This window comes from Falco biarmicus, chromosome 1 (genome assembly GCF_023638135.1).
Source record: "Falco biarmicus isolate bFalBia1 chromosome 1, bFalBia1.pri, whole genome shotgun sequence".
NCBI classification, from domain to species: Eukaryota; Metazoa; Chordata; class Aves; order Falconiformes; family Falconidae; genus Falco; species Falco biarmicus.
The window spans coordinates 36,574-60,179 of record NC_079288.1 but is presented as its reverse complement, the minus strand read 5'-3'; the positions used below and the strand labels follow the sequence as shown (position 1 = coordinate 60,179).

The 23,606-nt window shown below is 39.1% G+C and overlaps 1 protein-coding gene across 6 annotated transcripts; it reads right to left on the bottom strand.

The window, feature by feature from the left end:
* Window positions 1–2,081: 2,081 nt before the first annotated feature.
* Window positions 2,082–23,372, bottom strand: CSNK1D (casein kinase 1 delta). Of its 6 annotated transcripts, XR_008819936.1 has the most exons (11): window positions 23,052–23,371; window positions 18,324–18,434; window positions 16,356–16,504; window positions 15,639–15,867; window positions 15,094–15,264; window positions 13,295–13,443; window positions 12,560–12,731; window positions 12,057–12,196; window positions 6,772–6,838; window positions 5,110–5,172; window positions 2,816–4,962 (listed from the first exon to the last, which is right to left on the bottom strand). XR_008819936.1 is itself a non-coding variant. In XM_056326932.1 (10 exons), the coding sequence occupies exons 1-9, from the start codon at window positions 23,125–23,127 to the stop codon at window positions 6,806–6,808; spliced, it is 1,230 nt and encodes a 409-aa protein (XP_056182907.1). In that variant the 5' UTR covers window positions 23,128–23,371; the 3' UTR covers window positions 2,816–4,962; window positions 6,772–6,805. The 6 variants fall into 6 exon arrangements, 5 of the variants coding, with proteins under 5 accessions (XP_056182906.1, XP_056182907.1, XP_056182905.1 ...); XM_056326932.1 differs by lacking the exon at window positions 5,110–5,172; XM_056326931.1 differs by lacking the exons at window positions 2,816–4,962; window positions 5,110–5,172; window positions 6,772–6,838 and adding an exon at window positions 2,082–2,741.
* Window positions 23,373–23,606: the final 234 nt, after the last annotated feature.

Below are 23,606 nucleotides of genomic sequence, written 5' to 3'. Positions count from 1 at the left end.
CTGCAGAGCTGTTGCTCCCTGCTGCTGAACCTGTCGAAGGAAGATAACCCACCAATATATGAAGAGGAAACAACTTTTGACAATAGCAGAGGCACTGCATATGAGAAGCAATGGCTTTGGAATATGATTTTAGCAGCCTTCTCAACGCTTCTGGAATAGATCTCATCTTTGTGCCAGTAGGAAATAGGCACATCTACTGCAAAAGTCAGGGCTCTTAAGAATTACCATCTTAGTAACAGTCTGTGAGATCAACCATCCTGCATTTGTCTGAGGAAGTATGAGAAGTTAGAGGCAGACAGTAAAAAGCTACTTACCTCTAGCTACATGCTGCTTATTCCTTCTCTGATCTCAGTACCTGCTTCATCAACTCCGCAACATTCCAGCTGGGAATTTTCCTCACTATCCCTAGATGAATGCTTTGGAGCAGTAAGAAATGATAGCTCTTGCTCTTCTGACTCTTCATCTACTACTGTTTCAGCAGTTTAAAGCCTTTCACTGGAAAATTTGAATCCACTGAAGAAGCGTATCTAGGTTTTAGTATTTAGAATTCTTAAATAGCAAAAGACTTTTCAGTCTTGCTTAGAAATGTGGTGTAAGATCTAGTGGTTGACAGTGTCAGACAAATTTTAAATACAACTTCTTAGCAGTGAGAGCAGAGAAATCTTTGCTGTTTGGGGTGTTTTATGAAAAAAATCTGCACATGACCTCAAAATAGTGTGAATCGCTGGTTCATCCTTTCCTTATGGATTCTTGGAAATACCAGAAGCTCTGCATAGCCTTTGTGCCTGTAACACCTGCAGCTCTCAACCAAGCTGAGGACTGTAATGAAACTCTAAGTTTTGTCTGGTTATGATCAGGACTAGACATTTTCTTCCTAGTGCATAATGTACCAAATGAATTCCTGTTTTGTTCCACATCCCACCCCATGTATTCTGGACTGGTCACAGCAAAGACACAGTAGACTAGGGCTTAATGCTTCAGGATGATACACAATTTCTCCTTTTTCCAAATTTTTTTTTGATCCATTACAATTGTATTTCTCAGACCTAGATCTTATCTATGCATTTTGAGTCAAGAATTTTCCCAAAATGAGATTAACAAAGTACACTATAAAAAATTATTTTTGTAGACTGTGTGTTTTTGTACATTCTGTATATACAGTTCTCATCTAACTTTCTGTTGTCCCTCTGCCTGCAGCCTGCAATGGTTTCATCAAAAGAACTGAAGCATACTAGTCTTAATAAGATTAAACAGGAAAAAGCTACCAATGTCTGAGAAAAAGTCATGAAGTGTTACTCCTGTGCAAACATTTCCTGATAAAGTTGGTAGGATTTCACTGTGAAGATCAGGCCTCTGAGCACTCTCCTGATACAAAGCTACTGAATGATGCAAATAGTCCATATAATTCAGGTTCATGTCATCATTTAAACCTAGACATATACATGTAAAGCCAATAATTGTCACCTGAATGAACCAGAGGGAAGTGTACTGTTTTTAATAATGAAGCACTGCATTCTTTAACAGCAAAACTTTTTTATTATTAACCTGTCTCATCCAGTGAATTTTAGAAGCTACTTTACCGTAGGATTAAGTTCACGGTAGACTGCACTTCCTCACAACAATCTAGATTTCTGACCAGGTGGCTCAACACTATTAAAAAACCCCAGCAACGCTGTTTGTTTTCACTTAGTATTTTATACACATGAAGTGCTGCTTTTGTAAAGCAACAGTTAGAGAACAAAATAAATACCTTTTTATTTCATTCTTTTACAAAGAGAAAATAAATATTCTTGAAATGAACATGTACACTTTAGCTAATGATCTACTTACAATTAATTGTAAAGATTCTTGTTGAGAAATTCAATTGCTGAAAGTGTTGCCTTTGACAGATTTACAGAAGAGCTGCCACTCTGAGGTCTGGAAGGTGGGGAAACAAAGACAACAAATAGCTGTGTGTGTAATATTTTTCCCCACTGGAGAATGAAGGATGAGATGCCTCTGAGTTCTACACGCCTTCCCCTTCAAGGAAGATTTTGAGTTCTTTCATGATGTTAACATGGAATTAACATGGACTGCTTACATGCTTTTACTTAATATCTCTCTCAAAGCGTAGGATTTATTTTCAATTGTTTTCAATGTACTTGTACCACAAAGAATTCAGGGACTCTGCAACCATCAATATTATGTAAAACAGCAGCACACATAAAAGCACATAGCCAGTTCTAAATGAAAACTGTGAGGATCAATTAAATATCATTCCAACTTTTCAAGGCCTGCTAATGAGAAAAACAGAGGATTCCTGAAGGTGCATTCGCCTTAAGATTATGAATAGAGTTTTGAGAATTGCACAGCAAAAGCCATGACTTTTATTATACAGTGCGTTGTGGGTAGAACTTCGTATTTTTCTTGCTTTTATCCTAGCTCCCATAACTGATCAAGTCTGAATAGCAGTTCTCCTCCCACACTTCCTACCAATACAATGTATTATTTGATAAGAGAAAGCATTTGTAGAAAAGACTTCTAGAAAAGAAGCAATATCCAAACAAAAACATTTACCTTTAAAGAGACAAAAGAACATGATGTCTGTGAGTAAAGCAATGAATGCCTTCTCTTTCTTCCTGTATACCCTAACTGCTGCATTCTGACCATGACTACCAAAATCCTTCAGTGAAAGCTTTAGCACCGTGACAATGTCTTCAAATGTTTGCAACTGACAATGCTCTTTGTAGGTACAGAAACCCCTTAAAAAGAAAAAAAAAAGTTACACCAAGTAAAGAGTAAGGATTCATTGTAAGTAAGTTACACCAAAGAAGAATAGAAGTTATTATGAATGTATTTACACAATTGTTAAAGTACACAAATACAGTGGTAGTACAAATGAAGTGCTCTGAGATACTGGTTTCCAATACACAGGTTTATATAGACAGTCTATTTTCCACATGATGGAATTTAACTATTATGAAGGACAAAAACTGCCTACAAGTGAGTACAATTCTAGAAGTCTGCAGTCAACTTTTAAGTATAGCACAGCAATCTAATTTTCCAGATACAGACAGAATAAAGAGGCTGCCTTTGTAAGTCCCTCTAACAGTATATTAACGACAGATATTTACAAGGAAAGCACAGTGAAGTGTAAAACTGTTCAAATGGTAGTGCACATGCCTAAAATACTGAAGTTTATAGTAACTGAGGAAATAATTATCTTATGCAAACTTATCCATGGATCAAACTCGTAAGCTTTTCCACTACACTCTTCCCAAACACAGCTTTCCCCAGTCAGACCCAGAGTACACACAAGCAAGTAGCTAATGTTCTGAAAACATCCAAAGAAGAGTGACTAATAATATGTGGACCTTCGAGAGGGGCAAAACAGAATTCATAGACACTAAACCAATAAAAATTACTTTTCATAAAACTCTGAAGACCAGTAGGCCTTTAAAAAAATTTTGGTTTTCAAGCAGGGAAGAATTTCTTAAGATACCTAACTGTTCAAACAAAGTCTCTGTATATACTTTCCATTTCCAACGTGGAACTTCCCATTACTTCAGTCACACTAGTATAAACAGTACTTCTGATACAGTTCTGAGTACTTTTTATTTTATGAGATCATTTAAAGTAACAAACAATCTCCCATATTCCATAACCAACAGGTGCTAACAACACCTGCAATATTTTTTTTGGACAACCTAAGCACGTTGAGTCATCCGTTCCTAGCTACTCAGGTTGAATAGTTAAGAATTAAATACGGTATGTACCTGAATTGTGAAAATTCTCAGGACTTCACAGCAAGAATAGGTTGATTTGGTTTTGTTTGGGTTTGGGTTTTTTGGGGTTTTTTTTTTTTTGTTTTTTTTTTGATAAGAACTCCTTTTTTGAGTCGTGGCATGAAACAGAAGGCCTGAATCAACTTATTTATTTTTAAACATAGATGCTGAATGAAACATTCAAATTCACTGAAGACTCAGTAGCAATGTGTATTTTCCACTTGCAATGCCCTCCAAGCTAACCAGCCTCAGAGTGCAGGAAATACAATTTTACCAATAAAAACAATGTTTGAAACTATCCATTTACCCAAACTAAGCAGAGAGATAAGACAAGCTTTCAAATTCTAAATCCCTCAGATGCCAGCCTTTCACTTTGTCCTTCATATTCTTTACAAAACAAGAAATCCATTATCACCTTCTTTACTAAAGTCTCTTCTGCAGGGTATTTAGTTCTCTTTTATGAAAAAGAATGAATACTAAAAATCCCTTTGTGTTACACAGAAAGTTAAATGTGAATGAAGACAGCAAACAGCAAAGTAAAATTCTAAGAGTTTTAAAAATTTCATGAGAAAATCTCAGAATGGGACCATACAAATAAGTAAACAGTTTAAATAAAGTCAGATAATTTTGATTCATTTACATGTTCCCTGCCAGACTATTTTTTTTAAAACAAGAAATTTCAAGTAATTGTCTTTAGGTTTATATTCTACATTTTTAAATCAGACAAAAGCAAGAGTTCCTTACAGAGAAATAAGCCAGTAATTTTAGCAAAATGATACAAAAAACTTTCTTAAACCAAGTAAAAGATTTATAGTTACAGTAGAATAATAAAAAGGGGGTAAAGTCTGCCGCCTGTGGAGGGAAAACTGAAATGGCCATCCGAAAACAGGCGGTCAACTCTGTAAACCGTCTTTCTTTTCCAGCCCTGTTACCACAGGGTTCTCTTAAGGTCATTGGGTTTCTGGCAAAAGCGTCCTGTAATGGCAGCTGCTGGAGTCTGTCCATGTTCCTCCAAGTGCTTTTTAAGTCACATGGAGAACTCCAATTGTAACGTTTCCGCTCTAGTTTAGGGTATTTTTGCTAGTAAAGCCATTGGTAACATAGGAGATCAGCCATGCATTATCTGCCCTCCATGGCAAAATAATTTTCATCGGTGCACAGCAGACTGGAGAACACTGGTAGTTACCCGAGCAGGAATCTACCAAAGCCAAAAAACAAGACAACGTCAGCACATATCCTTACAGTCAACAAACAAGTGGCTCTCAACGTACTTTTAAATAATTGGCTGCCGAAAGTAAGGGAGTAAATTTAAAATCCAACAAGCTATACGATGTTTCACACCCACCTGCAGCTACATGAAGTTCCCTGTATTTTCCTCCTTTATTAGAAGTTAACATGGAAAATTCACCTTTCCAGCCATAGGGGGTGTTTTGAAGAAAAGTCAAGACAGCATAAACATGCACAGAGGAAAAAACAAACCAGATGAAAACACTACCTATGTCTAGAAATAGACTTGATGAATAATTAATTATGGGGGAAAAATGTCCAAATAAGAGGGCCAAAAAAATTTCATTATTTTCAATGGCTTTTCTTTTTTCATGGGACATTGTGTTGTTGCAAGACACTTCATTATTTCCAGCTCGACCCATTTCAGTAAGTGCAATGTTATTTCAGTAACACTTTCACATGCAAGTGAAAAATAACCACATATCACTGCAATTTTAAGAAGTGAGAAATGTCTGAGCAGTTGAATCAGTATTCAGTATTAATTTCAGCTGTAAACAGTTACAAATAGTAAAGCACACAGCAAAGGCCAACCAACGCAGACACAACCCTGAGCAGACCCGAATGTGCATGTCTCCAGCACACAAGCTTTCCAATGCAAAGCTTTGAGTTTGCTTTTTAATTATATTTTTGATTACAGTCTAACAATTGGACTTTAAAGTGTTAAGCTGCCATTTACAGTCGGATCTTTTTTAAGGTTACAAACTGTTTATGAAGCAGCTTGTGCACAGTCAGCCAAGCATACAAAGCAGGAGGGGAAAACGGAAGAGGAATGCAGGATTCTTCACCAACTAGAGGTACAGGATTAGTGCAAGCTTAAGTTTTATAGAGAAAGTGAGGCAGCAGACAGAGCTATACAACAGAATTTATTAAGGAACAGAAAAATCTCACAGCCTTTTTTAATGAGAAGCAAAGCAAAGAAGCTCCTGAAATACTTAAGAAAGCATCCTTCAGCCATTAAGGTTCAGATTCCAACTGAAACTTATTTCCCTGATTAAACCTCTTATTGCCAAAAGCAGAACAGACTAAAAAGCCAAAAGCTGCACACAGAAAGGCAGAAATTTCTACCACACTGAACAGTGGAAAGGAGTTCTAAATACCCAGATCAAAGCCTGTCTACCACCAAGATGCTCATATTCAAACTAATCTCATTAGTATGTGAATATTTTTAAAATATAGATCTGAGTATTTTTAAAATGACAGCTCATAAGGAACAGAGAAGAATATAAACACTGAAAAATGGATACAGCTGTAGTAGAACATTCCATTCATGACAAGACAGAGCCTCATTTGAGTAATATAGTCAATTTAGCCTTCCTAAAAGTATTTTGGTTTTACAATTCTGAAGCAGATCTGGTTTTGAATGGATGACATATTGCTGCATGAACATCCCTGGAAAGACATGTAATTCTCAAAAAGCTAAAATTTTGACTTGGTTATTTTATTTTATTGTTGATGCTTGAACAACTTTAGGGACTTTTTAAGCTGCTCTTTTTGTCAACTCTGCTTAAGAGTCCAAGTGGAACAGCAGCAATAGTTCCAACTTTTGGAAGGACATTTACTTTTAAGTCAAGAGAATAACCAAAGCTCCCTCGAGCACCTGACCAGAAGGCACAGGTACAACTATGAGATAACGTAAGGAGAAGAAGCAAAGTCGGACGTTTCCAAAGATTATTTTTCCCCACCCCTTCCAAAGTTTTGGTGTCTAATGAGAAGCACTCACCCAGTGCTGCCTTCCAACGAAAGGAGACGAGCAGCTACTTGCCATGGTGTTCGAAAGGAATGCTATTCTGAGGTAGGGGAAAAGACAGCAATTTGTAACAGTTCCACTGCCCCAATATATTAAGATGTCTAACAAATATCCAACCTAAACCTGTAGTAGCAAACATATCTTTCGAGGAGCTTTGATTTCAGACTTCTAAAAGACATTTCTATCAATTTAAGAGATACGTAAAAGGAACAAATCATTATTCCTCAAAGAAAGCTGACAGGGTCAGAAGAACAATGCAGAATATGATGCCTATTAAAAGATAGATATATGGAGAAAGATTTGCTCATGAGGAGATGGAAAATGCAGGGGCATTGGAAGTATGTTGCTTTTCCTCCAGGGAAGTAGCACAACACTTGAGTTGTTCAATGCCATTGTTGGCTACAGTCTTCTAAAAACTTCTCCTGTCAAAGAGTCTTAATCAAATATTTCTTTGTGCAGCATTCCAATTTTTTCTTCCAACTACAGAGAGAATACCTCTATTACCAGTGGGAGTTATGCACAGCTTTGATGGTTGAATGCTGAACATGCCACATTCAGGAAAAAAAATATTAAACAATTTACTGCATATCATGAACAGTCAGATTGAACCTTCTGTGAAGGGAAACGAAGGCTACTCACCCATAACTAGACTCTTGAGATGATCATTGCTTTCAGGATGCAGTCTGTGTGTGCAACGTGGACTGACAGAATGATTCAAAGTAGCGCCTACTGGAATGAATACTCATGATCTCCTTTACTACATTTCTTAACGTTTATAAAGCCCACGTAAAGGAGACTAACTGAACAATTCACTCACAGACCTTAAGAGCAGAAGGATCTTCTAACAGCTGGTATGATTTTATGTCCAGCACAGATCACAGCTCTTCACTGCACAGAGACCTGTAACTTAGGCTTACTTTAGACCTGAAGACACCACCTAGAAATGAATCCAGTTTTGATGCAAAAGCAAAGGGGACAGATGTTCTACTTCTAAAAGAAGTTGTTTCAGTGGCTAACTGCCTTCACTTAGACCTCAGTTCCACTTTTTTTTAAAATGTGAGTGGTTTTAATGTTAAGCAACAGGTTCTTCACATATGTCTTTTGCATAAATGTCAGTTCCTGTTAAAATCAGTTTCTAAAATACTACACCAACTAACTTAAGATGATCTCTTACCTTTCAGACAAACTTGAAAAACGCTGATTTGAAACTCTTGCATTGTACAACCTGTTTTCCCAAGCTCAATTTTTATGCCTCTTCTCTGTGTTACATACCGTTTTCCAACAACTTAAGATTCTGAGAACTGAACTAAGCATAATATTCCAGCATCTGTCTCATTAATGACATGAAATAATGTCTCAATTTCTGTTCATTACTATACCATACATAGATTCAAGGATGAAGTTACTCCCTTTTGTTATGACATCACACCAACCTCTCCACCATTACACCTAATGCCTCCTCAGTCATTGCTTATCACAGATATAGTTCCCACATACAAGACAATGGGCTCCACTCCATCATTCTAATCAGGCTTTGGAGTACTGCAGTAATGCACATTTTATTTGAATAGCTTTACCTGACTGCTCAACTCTCACTAACTTTCATCACTGTCAAACATCTCACAACTTGCAGGTTTGTAGCTGTTGCATTCGCTTCCATATAATCAAGAGAACTACTGAATAATGTGTGACATCAAATTTACATAATTTCCTTATAAACACCGAAGTTTCATGAACCATTTTGAAGACGTGCTAGCTATTATTCCAATAAACCCTCATTACTTAGTGTTACAAAGCACTAGTCTTTCTAATGATAATAATTTAGGTACTGCATGGACAATACCTTGGAGGTGGGGAATATACATGACACTTACTTTGCTATCCTTACCAATTACCATTTTTCTGAGTGTTAAATTTCTCTGGGAGGAACATACTTTCCATAAGAGAATTTTCATTCATATTAGCTACATTCCCAGCCTTAGTTTTCACTTTCAGATCGAACTAATCAGAACTCATTTTTTAAAAAAAGATAAAAATGCAGAGTCATCTTTAAGAACTCTACCTAGAAGTAAGCAGCTTTCATTATTTCTTTGAGTAACTTCTGCAAATCTCCATTGCCCAGAGTTCAACAGGCAGTAGCCCTTCCTCTAGATGACGAAAGGTGGGGATTGCAGATGCAGCATTGCCTTAGCAAACAAATGCATCCAAATAAAATAACAAAACTGATTTATCAAGTTATAAATAAAAAATGTAGTCCTTAACATAAGACATCAGTAGATCTGCATAGCAAACTTTGCTTTCTACCAGGAGTATGGTCTAAGCACTTCCTGAAACAGGAACAGCAGTGGCATATTTACTTAAGACTTACAAAGGAAACTAACACACTTGGAACAGGAACGGACAAACAGCTGCTGTTCTTTACTGTTCTCCTGGTAAGCGGTATAGATGATTTTCTATAGTCTTACACTTAGCCAATCAAAATTCTCCTTAATAACCTTGCCACGTGACCTGGATACTTGAGGTTTTCCTGACTAAGAACAAGCTATAAAGACAACGGGACCATGACTTTAATTGGTAACCTGGTTAACATCTAAGGATGCATTGTGATTATGGAAGAATTACTTCAACATTATGAAGACGGTAAGAGCACCAGCTATGAAAACTTGCAACAATTTGAGCCACCTTGCCTGCTACGGAGTAAGCAAGAACTGGGAAAATGAAAAGCAAATTTTCTCTAACGAGCCCAAGGGCAAGTGTTATAAAGTAAAGTCTAAGTAGATCCCTCTTGCCTTCCAAATCCGAGGCCCATGGGAAGCTGTTTAAATTGTACTACAATCGCACACTGTTATTCAGTCACCATGATAGGAGACCAGCAGCAATTCACTGCCTGGATAAGAACTAAACGAAGACAACAGACAATGAATGATTGATTAATGAACTCACGAGAAGATCCCGATTAGGCTGCTGTTGGGATGGTAAAGAAGTCAACAGAGTGATCTGATCTCATGCTTGCACCACAGTGTTAAAAAGGGCAGGTATGGAAATGCGCCATTAAGCCAGACTGTACTGTTGGCCCGTACCCCAAATTATGTATCTGGGTATTCAAAGACTCCTCAAAAAACCCTGCAGTCCTACACAATCTCAGAGTATTCCCATTTTACAAGTTAGGCAGAACCAAAATGTATCTGCAAACCCACCTGGATTACTCATACTTTACAATGTTTAGGAAAGCGTATGTGCATGCTGAGCACCAAGTCAGTAATACAGCAAAAAAAATACGTACTCTCTCCTAACACAGTCAAGTAACACCACTGCACTTATTTCTGTTACTTTCATTAATTATTTATCTGACTGGCCACAGATACAAAGTATCTGTGATTTGCTCAGAATGCCAGAGACAAATACTGGGCACACACACTTTACAGGGAAACCATCTCTACAGTTGAGTAAACATTCAGGGGGAACTCTGTGTCACAGCCTCACCGAACAGCTGAGGTCGTGAGGGGCTCCTGGAGATCATCTAGTCCAATCCCACCACCCAAAGCACAGACAACTAGAGCAGGCCACTCAGGACAATGTCCAATTGTGTTCTGAGTAACTCAGAAGAGGGAGACTCCACAACCTCTTAGGTTCTGTTCCAGTCCTTGCCCACCTTCAGTGTAATAATGTTTTTTCTTATGTCTAAATGGAATTTCTTGTATTTCAATTTCTGCCCACTGTCCATTGTCCATTCACTGGGTATCACTGCCTGCACCTTCTTTACATCCTTCTATCAGGGGTTTATGCATATTTACAAGATGCGTAACTATGTGCAGTTCTACTCTCTTAGTTTTCATACCATTTACAAACTTCAGCCATAAAATACTTCAACACGAGAATTTCTGGTGGCAAGAATTGTACTTCAGTGAACAATTTAAACTGGCAAAAACTGCCACCAAAGCCAACACAGAAAACCTGACCGGCCTCCTACTCCCGTTCAGTCATTTCTGTGCCCGAACTGTTCATCCATTGTGGAAGGACAAACATTTATGCAGCTATATGGTGAAACAATTCATTCAGCTGAAAACCAACCCAAAAAATCCCACTTCACTTTTGTTACAGCAGAATTGTTTCTCCATTTCACCCTCAGTCTTCATTACAGATACCCACCTGGCTTCCATCTAAAAATGCACTCCCTCTAGCAGCAAGACGTCATGTGTAAGAACACATACTATGCCAAATAATTAATTTTGCCAATCAAATGATGAAGCCAAAAGGAACCGATTTAATTTTTATCAATATCCTCCATCAATGAGAAATGAATCCACAGCAAAAATTATGCAGTTAACTCCAGCACAGCATTGAAGTGTGATGGAGAAACCCCTAGGTGACTGCACCAGTCCTCAGAACAGACTGCTCTCCCAGTAATGTTGCAGTATACCTACAGTACAGATGACTCCCCATTCTGCAGGTAAGACTGAAGGCAAGCTGTACAGAGCCAGGCCACACACTACTTATGACAAGTCTGTGTGAATACCCTGAAAAATGGATGTTTCAGCTATAGCTTAAAGAGTAAAAAATGTATTTAAACATTGTCTGTCAGTCTTAAAAAGAAACATTCCTAAAATCTTTGTTAAGTCACTGTAACCAATGAGGATAATTTCAGTGCTGACTGTGGCTATGAATCACACTCTGTCATTCCTCCTCCTGCCATCCTCTTCAAATGAGCCTTCTGCGGCCTATCCATCATCCACATACGTGGCTTCTTATCTGCTCTGAATTACAGTACTGCACTACAGCATTTCTTCACTTTTACAGTTTTTGGTTCTTCACCAACTATTCCTTGTCTATTCTGCACCCACATTCTCTGCTCTGTTGATTTGGAAACATGACTCACAACTGCCTCTAACTTACTCTTGCTTCCTCACTGATAACAAATACAAGAAATCCAATGAGCAGAGGGGCTAAACACCGTAATTGTAGGTTAAAATGCTGTATCTCTAGGATTGTGCATCACCTCATACACCAATGACTCTGTATTACCTTGAGCCTTTTCTGCTTATTGCTGCCAAAGTGAAAAAAATTTTTTTTCTTTACAGTAGTCTACAGCTACATCACTGTTTTAACTGTTAACATTCAGTTAAAACATCAAGTATTTATACAAGTCAACATCATCTGCAAAACCAGTATGAAATCAAATCAATTAGCTGATATGTTCTTTTGGCAAATTAACTTTATCAAATCACCCTCATTTTCCATTACACAGAAATCTTTTTTACCTGCGAAGTTGACATGCGAGAGGTATCTTGTCGGCCTGTTAAGTCAGATGATGAGATATTTACTGGGGCACCACGATGCAATCTCATACTCACTTTCCTTTCTCGTTCCATACCAGATACTGGCCGAGGAGAGGTATTGGCTGTGAGAAAAAACACAGTACATTCTCATAATGAGAAATGGGATTACAACGTGGTCACTGGAAAAACTGTATTCTCAGTGTTTGCATATTAAACTTCCACAGAGTCAAACAAGCGAAATCAAGGCCTTTGTTTTACATTCACAGAAATCTAAGTAGCAATCGGCAGGTAATGAGTATATCCAATTACTTTCAATCTACTGAAAAACAAGGGGGAGAAAAAACAAACAAAAACCCCAAACCCTTACCAGAGACAAATACCACTCAGGTACTCTAAGTCTAATTTTGAATTTCCAATGACCAGGAACAAACTGCAAAATTAGAGTAGTCTACAAGGTGCATCTATCCAGGTATCTGCTTGCTTACCAGCATGTGAGGTTGGGGTAAGAGGAGTAGGAGGAGCTACATCTTGTGTTCCTCTCAGCCTGCCAGAAGCAGTGGAGGGTAATCCACGCATAGCTGGATTTCGTGTATGTCTCAATCTTTCCTCTCGTTCTCGCCTTTCACGTTCAGCATCTTCAGCCGCTCTGCTGGCACCCTACGGGTCAAGGCTAGTGAACAACTTGGGGGATTACTGAGCTTACAACTACATATTTGGATAAAAATACTGAAAATAAAGAACTGGACAACCCATGAATTGAAATTTGCTAGGGCATGACTTTTGACAAAATTTCTAGGGAACTGCCATAAACTTTGTTCATGCAACTGCTGGGACAGTCTTCAAAATGCTAATGTACACATATAATGTTATGGCAGCTGGACACCTCCTCAACAGTTGCAAATGACCTGTGCTGAAGATCAAGGTGGGACCAAACGGTAATTTTGCAACCTAGCCTGATGATTGCCCTGAAGAAAGTATCTCAGAAGCCTTACACATTTAAAACCCCGTAACTTCAACCTAGCTATCATTCAACATCCACCTCATGGCTCCTGTATCTCCTGCTTTTCCTCATTTCATGATCTTTTTTTCTAGACAACAGAGCTTTGAGGAGGAAAAAGAGCCTTACAGTATCAGTTAAGATGCTCAAAACTGACAATATATATATAAAAAAAACCCACAGAAAAAATAAATAAATTTAGAGAGCTACATCAGCTACTCACAAATTTCAGCATGTTCCAGTCAAACACATAGTCATAGGAGAACCCTTGTCGGTGGAAGAGGTTTCTGAATAATTGCCTTAGATAGGAATAGTCCGGTTTGTCATCAAAACGCAAAGAACGGCAGAAATTCAAGTATGTGGCAAATTCAGCTGTAATAGAAGAAAGCCGTTTTTTTCCCTTCAGCTTCACATTTGCTTTTTGTAATTCTGAATCACAAAAAAACCCCAAACCCAACCTTAAGCCCAACAGCAAATGTCCTAAAAGTAACAAAAAAAAATAATGAGCTAATACTAGAAATCTACGGAAGGCAACATTGTAGCCCATCTAACAAGTCAACCCTGAATGGGAAATTCCTTGTCTATCACAGAGATCAAAGATCTCATTTGCCAACAGCAGAGAGGATCTATAATATTAAGAGTTCCTTAACCAGCAGGCTGGGGGTGCGTGTGTGTGGAAGAGGAGAGGTTTAAAACTACAGTTCCACAAAGAAAAGTTTTTTTTACCTTTCTTTCCTTTGAATATACTTAAACGCAATTCCTTGCAGGACATGGAATAGCATCTCTTTGTTGTTAAGTCACATGAAGATTCATGTCCGCTGCCTCACAAAACACACAAAAACTAGCGGACCACTATCAATTTCCCATGTAAGTCATGCTACAATTTCAAATTTTCAGACTAGTCTGAACACCTGTTTTTATGTGGCTCATGAAATATTAGTTACACAGCAAAAAAAAGAATATTGTTGTGAATTCAATGCCCCAGAGAAAGCAGCAGTATCAAAATACCAGATTTTAAGTTCAAGTCTTTCCAGCTGAAATGATGTATTAGTAATTTATGTTATGAAAGAATTTCTAACGAAGAGCACAAGAAAAGTTAATTAGTCTTTCCTGCCTGTTAACCCCAGAGAAAAAACACAGTTAATGAACCTAAAGGAACACCTATGAAGGGACAGTTGAAACAGATCAAAGACAGTAAGTTTTCACACAACCCTAACAAAAACCATAGTTCTCATTACCATACCTGGCTGCTGAAGCCAAGAGTGTGGACAGAATAGAGACAGCACTCTTTGTGAAAGACCAGCAATATTCCCTGATGGCAGCTAACATTAACAAGTTTTAAAATTGATATAAGTACCATTTTGCAGGGCTCAAAACCACCTCATTATTACTGTGGCGTAAATACCAAACTGAGAAACAGAAAAGGTTTGAAGCACGATGCTAGGATATAGGAGGGTTTCTTACACCTCTCACAGATGCTGACCATCAGCAGACCAAACTACGTGAACCTGGAATGACAATTCTCAAGTGAAACAACTGCAATAGGTGCATCTGACTATGCAATCTAATTAATTCAAGAAACAGTATCCACACATATGAAGAAATGGGTAGTTTCTCAAAATGCTATTTGCTGTCAAGCGTTATCCAACCAATGCCAACACATGCACACACAACACAGTGCAAATCAGATGTACTAAGCTACCCTTTGAATTGAGGGCACCTCAATGATTGTTTACTAATAGTTAAGACAAAGTAGAATTACAAATGGTCTATGAACAGAAAGATCCCAGTCTTGAAAGCACAGTATCTTTATCACAGAGATGCCCAATCATGGGCAGCGTTGTGGAAATTTAGAAAAAAAAAGAGAAAAAAAAAAAAAAAGAGAAAAAAGAGAGAGAGATAGACAGATAGATAGATATAGAGAGAGAAGTAAAAAAGACTAGTAGAATTCAGTGTAAAGCAAAAAGAAATCCCACTAAAATATGAACATGTTAGGCCTCGTGCTGCAGAAAAGTAACTTACAAGGATATCCTTTACACAAAACCTCAATGGGTGTAGACATTTTCTTTTCACTGATACGTTCGTATTTCTGCCTCTTTGTTGCTGCTTTCAGTCCCTGCCAGGGGAGGGAGCCCAGGTTAAAATACATCAGTACATAGCCCAAGGACTCCAAGTCATCTCTGCGAGATTGCTCTACAACAGTATAAAAAAGTGGACTCATTAGGTTTCATTTTCTACTGGAAAAACAAAAAGACTGTGTAACAAGACTGTCATAAAAACCCTTTGAAAAACAAGAGATAGCTGAGAGTTACTATGCCCACGATAAACTCATCCAGTACAAGAAAAAGCCTATAATCCTTGCAATTATTAAAAAATGTGCTGATTCCTGAGAATTACAATCTGACGAAATCCCACCCAATCAAGAGATAAGAAGCCAAGCACACTGCACTGTTAAGTGCCATAAATAAGGACCATCTTCTATGCCTCATTAAAGCAACATCTACTTGTACTAAAATTATGTGCATCGACACTTTTAAAGTTTCTATTTATTGCTCTCCCCAGCTCACCGATTCCAAGATGAGTGTTGATGGATGCGTAACGGGCAGTTCCTGTTAAGTTTTTATTTTCACGATATGGAATATGTTGGTGAGTTCGAGCGTCTCGATACTTCTTTGCTAATCCAAAGTCTATTATGTAGACAAGGTTGCCTTTCTTCCCAAGGCCCATTAAGAAGTTGTCTGGCTTCACATCTCGGTGGATGAAGTTCTTAGAGTGAATGTATTCAATTCGACTAATCTAGATATAGAGGAAAAAAATGATCACTTGAGAGAGACTAGGCATACACTTTTTTCCTTATAAAAACACCAGCAACACTGTCTTAACGATAAAAGAGGTAATGCAACTTTTTACTGTAAAATGTAAGGGCATTAAAGAGAACATAATTTGGAAGACAAAACATAAACCTCTCCAGCTCTTTCCCTGTGTCTATTTTACATTTGTTTACAAAAACTTTCTTGGGAGAATTTCTTTTGTCTTTGAGCAGCACAACAGCTAATTTGCAAACAGCGCAAGTCTGGTTTTTAAAAATCAATTTAGACTTTGCAATCATTTTTGATAGGGCACTTTGTATTTAAGAGAAACAAAACCAATTTTGAGTCTTTTCTTTATTGATACAGGCCTATTCACCTCTACATTACAGAAACAACGTACTTGGTTCTGATCGCTCAAGAAATTTTAATATTCCAACATACTGCACTGTCAAGATCAACAAAGCAGTTTCCTACCATTTGGTCAGCGAGTAATAGGACTGTCTTGAGACTAAATTTCCTTGAACAAAAATTGAAGAGATCTTCAAGACTCGGTCCCAACAGCTCCATCACCATTACATTGTAGTCCCCTTCAGCTCCACACCACTTAATTGTGGGAATGCCCACTAGAAAAAATGAAACAGTTTATTCAGTATAACTATTTGATTTATACACAAATCTTCAAGGCTCCTAAGATGAATTCTAAGAGGGTCACGACTGTGATGTTTGCACTCACAGGGAAGCTTAATATTTTATGCAACCTTCAGCCATTCCGAAATGAAAAATTTGATCATTTCACTGCAGAACCAACATAAAATTACAGCAACAGAGGTCTAAAAATAGCCTTTTTCCTCCTCCCCAGAAACCTCCCAAACTTTGTGCTTGGCTTGTAGCTTGAACGTATTTAGTGTTTTTTGCTGGATTTGAACCTTAAGCATTTTAGAAGTATTAATACTCATGTAGTCTCCAAGATGTCAATAAGGAGCAAACTGGAAGTCTGAAAATAAAGACACTGACAAACCACCAAATATTATTACTGAAGAAGGCCTTAGAAATTAACTTCTTCATTTCAAAACCTACAAGATCACCATAAAATACATCTCTCTCCCATTTCAATTTGCAATGATTTATGACCCTTACTTTGCACTCATCTTTCTTCCTGTTCTGGTCTATTTGCTGTTTGGTGAATCTCTACCAAAGTGGAGCTGTTTATGAGACACATTATATAATCAGCTTGAAAGTGCTGAAACTAGCCCTGCTTTTTGGAGAAACTCAGGAACGTTATTTCACACAAAACTGTAGAATTGCTCAAATATTTTGAATTAAACCTGTATGTAAGTAGCCTTATTCAGAATCTCAAATGCCTTTACTCTGAGTTAATTTTATGCATTTTGGAAGTGAAATGGCATAATTTGCCCATTTTAAACTCTTAACTCTACTTGATATGCATTATTTTTTCCTGAATTCCCTTCACAGAGAAATCCTTATTCAGGTGGAAACTTAACCTTCTGCCCCATGCCTCCGCAGCATTCCCCCTCAGAAAGAACCCGCCATCGTGGCCTTAGTAAGCCCATAAAGGAAGCATTTAACTCTATGAAGACTCTTCAGGTTACACGCAGGCAGCAATTGAATGAGGCAGGAATTAAAAAGTAACTAAATGCAAATTATGCATTATCATCCATTTCTATATGTATGATTTTGCATTTGAGAATGCATCTGCATTTCAGATACAGTGTGGAATATAGTCTTTATGTAAAGTATAGCCTCATTTAGGAAGAATTCAAGGGACTATGAAATAAAAGCAAAACTTAACTAAGTTTATGCCCCAGCACTGCATAGGAATCTTAGATTTGCAGAATTCCAGAATACATGAGTGAGTTATCCTAGCAGAGAACCATGCAGTAGCTACAAAGTTGTGCTACTCCTGTTCTCTAATAATGACATCTTATCTTTAGAATTCCCATAGGAAGGAAATATTTTTAACTCACAGAAGAATACTAACATATATAATAAAAAGTAACCTGAGTTTACTAAATTTAGAATTGTGCTACTATAATAGGCAGTCAGGTTAAACACTCCAGAACAGTGATTATCATCTTTCACTGACCCATGAAAAACAAAAGTCAATCAGTGTACTGCCAATTGGTTGTACGGGACCAAACTTTGTTCCATATATTGCTTGAGGTTTTCACATTTTAATATTCTGGGACCATGAGCAACACTGGGAGGATCTTAGTGGTTACCACGAAGTCTGGTAGCCATGGATTAAGAACTGCTCCTCTACATCCCTTGTAGAAGAGCTGAGGTACTGCTCTTCACCCACCCTGCCACCTTTTCCATTTCTCCTTTTGTCAAAAGAGATCGTAACCATTAAACACTTACAGGTCACACATACATCAAAGACATAAAACCAGTAAAATCTCAGAAGGAAAATAATTTGCTTGCCTCCACCCTGCATCATTTTGTAGATTTTACTCTCGATGTGGAGCTGAGGATGTTTGGTTTTCACACATTCCAACTTAATTGCAACCTCCTCTCCAGCAGCAATATCAGTTCCTAAAACCAGAATAATTGAAAACATTGGTCATCACATTTTGGAGATGCATTTCCTTTGTCAAGACTGAAACAAAACAAGTATCAACAAACTACTTCTCAATGGCAAACACCCAGAGATTACAAAGTACTTTCAGCCATGATTGCCTAAAAATTCTTCTGAAGTCTTACAAATTCTTTCTAACAGACTAGAAGTTTAAAGGACAACTATTAGACCTTGTCGCACAGGAAGCCAAAACTGTTCCTATCCCTTTCCAAAAAAAAACCCCCAGTGCATCTTCTGAAGGGCACCTTTCCACTTCTAGTTTGCTGTGGAAGTGCTCAGGATGAATGTTTACAGGTGTGGCATGTATCCCTGCCAACCTAAGAAATGCTAGTAATTCAGATCACCTCCTCTTATGCCTTGGAAACAGACTACAACTTCCCTAAATCTCAATATACTCCAGACGTATTCTGACCTTATGATTCTATCCAGCTGGGAGGCAGACTATCCAGAATACAGAATTACATACAGTCCTCTCAAAAAAACATTTAAAAAATATAATTAAATTCTTGTTTCAGCATTCAGGTGACCAAGAAATTGGCTTACCTGTTCACTTTCAAAGTTTAAACATACATAGGGTAAAAGTGACATTCTTAAAAAAACCCGCTGTGTCAAGAAAATACATGCTCTCACAGCCAAGCAACTTAGGAAGCAGGATCTGGCTAAAGGAGACGTGTGATACTTTTTAGACATATTGCTGAGCCTCTCTACTTCCAGAATTCGGCTTTCTTCTGCGTTGCCTCATGGTTTAGGATCACGTGAAGTACATCACCTGCTGTTTGTTCTGATCCCCACTCTTAAAAGCTTAGCTTGAGGTCTGCTAGTTTTTGTTTGGAAAGAAACAGGAAACTAAGTCTGTACTCGCTTTCTGCACAATGTTCAAGATTTCATAGACTTCTACCCTACCTCGCTTTCCCTTTACTCTTTTCAAAGTTCAAAAACTCTTCTTGTTTATTGTACAGAAGTAATTTTTAATTACCCCTAATTATTCATTTCACTGATCTGTACCTTTTCCAGCTCTGTAATGCCCTTTTTTGAGTCACACAAAGCACTTGACAGAGGTCCACAATTACAATATTTTTCCTGCTTTCCTGTTTTTTCCACGTATGTTTCTTTGACCATTACAGAGTACTGAACTACTGTATTCACCTAACTACTATAACTGCAAAATCTTGTTTCTGAGGTTAAAGGAGCTACTTCAGTGCTTTACAGCCTTGTCTATAAAGTCAGGCTAACCAAGCCTAACCAAGTCAGGCTAACGCCCCACACCTCAAAATGGGCACAACTCTTCACAAGGAACTAAGAGTGCATGGAATTATCCGTGAGCTCATGCAAGATTACACTGCTTTCTGCCCCCAGTTAATAAAATGTCTTATGTCTTTTTGTGTGCATGCAGAACATGGTCTCAACCGAGCAGGTCGTTTCTTGGGATAGTTATTCTTCCCAACAAGCCTTTATCACCTAAGATAGCCAAGATCCTTAGTCTAAACTCCACTTTTGTATAAACCCTCCCCTTCAAGACAAGAGATTTCATATTAAAAGAATGAAATTAAAATATTTTAGTCCGCCAAAACTGATGAGAGGGGAACAAAATTACAAATCATTCTTCCAAGCAATCCAGTCCTTGTCCCCAAATAGGGACTTCTGTCCCCGCTTAAACCTTGGGACAAAATTTCTAAAATAACTCTGTAGCCACCAAAAGCTTAGCTTCCTTTAAGGAAAACATACTAATATTCGAGAAGTAGCAAGAAGCAGTACTACGAGAGGAATTAAATTAGATATATTAAATTTAATTAAAAAGTAGTAACAAGCAGTATAATGAGAAGTCACCTTTTGTAAGTGAAAAAGAGTTGAGAGTTGTGAAAGTAATTTCTTTTAAACTGCAAAATCCTCTACTCTAAGGAAAGCCTTGAAAACTATTTTGATTAGTTTACAACCTAGAATTCATTCTTAAGAGAAAAATATACATAATGCAAAAATAATGAAAACACACGAGCTGCAGCGCCTTTGTGACTCATATCTATTTGACCTCATGGACTGAGCAACAAAACAAATACTCTGATCCCTGCCCTTGTCCATCTTATACAGTATTCAGAATACCTGGGAATCCATTTATTTTGTATCTTCCTCTGGAGGGTAACTTCAAAAGATGTAGCTACACTAAATTCCTAAATTTTATTCTTTTTTTAAATTTTTTTTTTTAGTTGTACACACTCCTTTATTTACAGTATCGACTTATATTTCAGAATCCTGCCCCACAGACCCTGCCATTCTAAGCAAGCAAAGCTGGAGCCATTCAAAATTCCAGAAGATGGTATGAGGACAAAAAGAAAGAGGTATGAGGAGAATAAGAAAAAATAAGAAAGAGCTATGTTAGTAACAATGAGAGTCACTGGCTCCATATTCCAACGAACTGACTGACTGACTGAAAGTCCACGCCCCCTACTCTGAAACATCCTCAACACCCTACTAGCTGCATTAAAAAAAAACCAAAAATAGGGGGACCGGAAACAGGGAAAAATAATTACATCTTCCCTTTCAAAGCATAAAACTGAGCTGGAAATCTACACTGAATTAATCTACAGATTCACTAAGGTCTATCAGAAGGCACGTGTACTTAAGAATTTTAAGTTACTTCAAGGCACCTATGTCCTACTGTACAGTCTGAACAACCAAGCAGAAACTGTTTATTTAAAAAAAAAAACCACCAACATTTCATTACCAGAAAAACCATAGATTTTTGAACACCTCTGTTTTACCATATAATGGTAGGCAAACCAAATGGGCCTCTACAAAAGGCTTCAGTTCTTGACAGACAGTAATTTCCCATGAAAAAAGAAACTCATGCCATTAGCTGGATCTTCCAGGCTTAAAATTCTCTGCTAGCTACTGGCTCAGGCACGACATTTGCAGCAAGCCCTAAAAGTAAATCAACCTGGCTACTTAGAGATAAAAAGAGGTCAGAAACGAAGGATGAGGAATCCTTATGCAAAATGCAGCACGGCAGTAGTACTAACACACAGAGAAATATTTCCTGTGCGACTTTTGGTGTGGCCTGTACACACGCAAAGATAAAAGTGACAAATAAAAAAACGTTCAATTTACTTACGCTTTGAATTTATACTATAATATAAACAGACTTACCAGAGCAGTAGTCAAATGCTGAAGTAGGAGTTTCTCACATCATCTAAGATTCTTCAGATTTTAACTGCTGTCTTAGTCTCCACCCAAAATCCCAACGGTAGCTAGTAAGGATTTTTGCACAAGCTTTGCCACCACCTTTCCCACAACAGCCTTCAATCTTTTATGCAAGCATTGCAGAGAGAAGGAATCATGTTCTCTGCCTCTAGACAACCACACACCTTCAGCTAGAAGCATGGATTTTTCATCACGCATATGATCTATATGAAGACAACCAGTACTTCACTATCTGTAAACAAGCAGCTTTAGCTAACAAATTATTTTGGAATGCCAGCTGTGCACTGGAAGAACCTCTCATACTGCCTACACTGCCAAACATAACATACGCATTAGCTAGTGAGGTCGGTTTTACCCTCCAGACATTTGCAGTTAACCTACCTTAGCCCCTGCAAGTTCCACCTCTTCCCCCTTTCTGACTTGTTATGTTTCATAAGTTGCCACAATTTTCAAAAGCAGAGTACTCATTTCTATGTGGCAGGACGTAAAACTCATATTTCTCTGGATTTAACCCATTCCTCATGGTTTGAGAGTTTGCAGAATATATCGAGTATTTTAGAAATACCTGCTGTCAAAGCCTGTCATACCCACCACTGCTTGTCATAACCATAAGCCGTGGAGGCATTATGACAGAGCTACACAAGCCGACACGCAAGACAATGCCAATCCTGCAAATTTTACAGTTGTACAGAAATCACGGTAGGAGAATAAGGTATATGCAGTAAGACATCGGGGCAACGTCCAAGCAACAGGATAGCCAAACTATGATGATTCCTTGAAGGATCTGAGGGGTTTTTCAACTGCAACCCAGTCATCCATAGTTGTGTAATTCTTTTTTTTTTAGGCCTCGGAGAAGAAACAAAGATTCCTGTGACAGCAATTTTTCTTAGTCCACTGCTGTAATATTAAACCCTGCTGCACAGGTTTATTTCCCAAAACATTTTTCTTAACGTGGTAGTTTGCTTTGTTCGGTTTTTTCCTTTCCCCCCTCCAAAAAAAATGAGGAGATTTATACCCTTATTCCTGTTTTATAGACGAGAAGATTAACCGTGCCCAAGGTCACAAGCAACAACGGGAAGAGGCAGCTAAACAAGCCAGAATTCCCGATTTCCCCACTGTCCAAATTAGGACATGATGTCAAGGAAATACTAAATTGATGTTGCAGGGCCCCCCTGGCGAGGTACTCCGTACCGGAGGGCGTTTCGGGGCAGCAGCGCAGCCTGGGCCCCGCCGGGGTGAGCCGAGGTTCCGCGGGCGCCGCCAGGCCGGCCTTGCCGGGGCTGAGAGCGGGCCCAGCAGCGAGCGGCGGCCAGCGCGGCCCGGCCCCAGCGCTCTCCAGGGGCCCGCCGGGAAGGGCCCCGGCGAGCCGCCCGCCTTACCGAGGTAGATGTCCCCGAAGGAGCCGCTCCCGATCTTTCGGCCCAGCCGGTACCGGTTCCCAACCCTCAGCTCCATGGCGGCCGCTCGGTTCGTCCGCGGCCCGGTTCTGTCACTATGCCCGGCCTGCCAGCTCGCGCTCTGCCGCCTCACAGCTCTACAGCTCCCACCGCCATCGCGGCTCTGGTCCCGCCACTCGATATTAGCGAGACGGGCAGAACTGCCGCCGCCGCTCCCGGGAAGGATGGACGCGGATTCCCCCCTCAGATCGGCACCTCAGCCGCCCCGGCCCCGAGCCGCCATGCTGGTGACCTCACTTCCTTAGCAACGCGGGCGGGGCGCGCTGCGGGGGGCGCCCGGGCGCGGCCCCGCCTCACGCGCCTGGCGTCTTCCCGCGCCCGCGGGGACGGGCTGCTCGCGGGGCACCGGCCATCGCTCTCGGTGCCGGGAGCGGGGCCGCATCTGCCTGGGCAGCCGTCGTGCTGCCGGCCGAGGAGGCTCGCATGGCCGAGGGGCGCTCAGCGACTGGGCCTGAGGTGTGACCCCGTGCATTTCAG

Excerpts from the sequence above, each read along its gene's own strand:
- CSNK1D (XM_056326930.1), bottom strand. The coding sequence starts at position 23,127 with ATGGAGCTGAGGGTTGGGAACCGGTACCGGCTGGGCCGAAAGATCGGG. Across the intron at positions 16,505-18,323 it reads CAAAATGATGCAGGGTGGAG|TGGGCATTCCCACAATTAAG; the intron begins GCAAGCAAATTA and ends CATTTTTTCTAG. Across the intron at positions 12,732-13,294 it reads ACTGGAACATGCTGAAATTT|GGTGCCAGCAGAGCGGCTGA; the intron begins GTGAGTAGCTGA and ends CTTGACCCGTAG.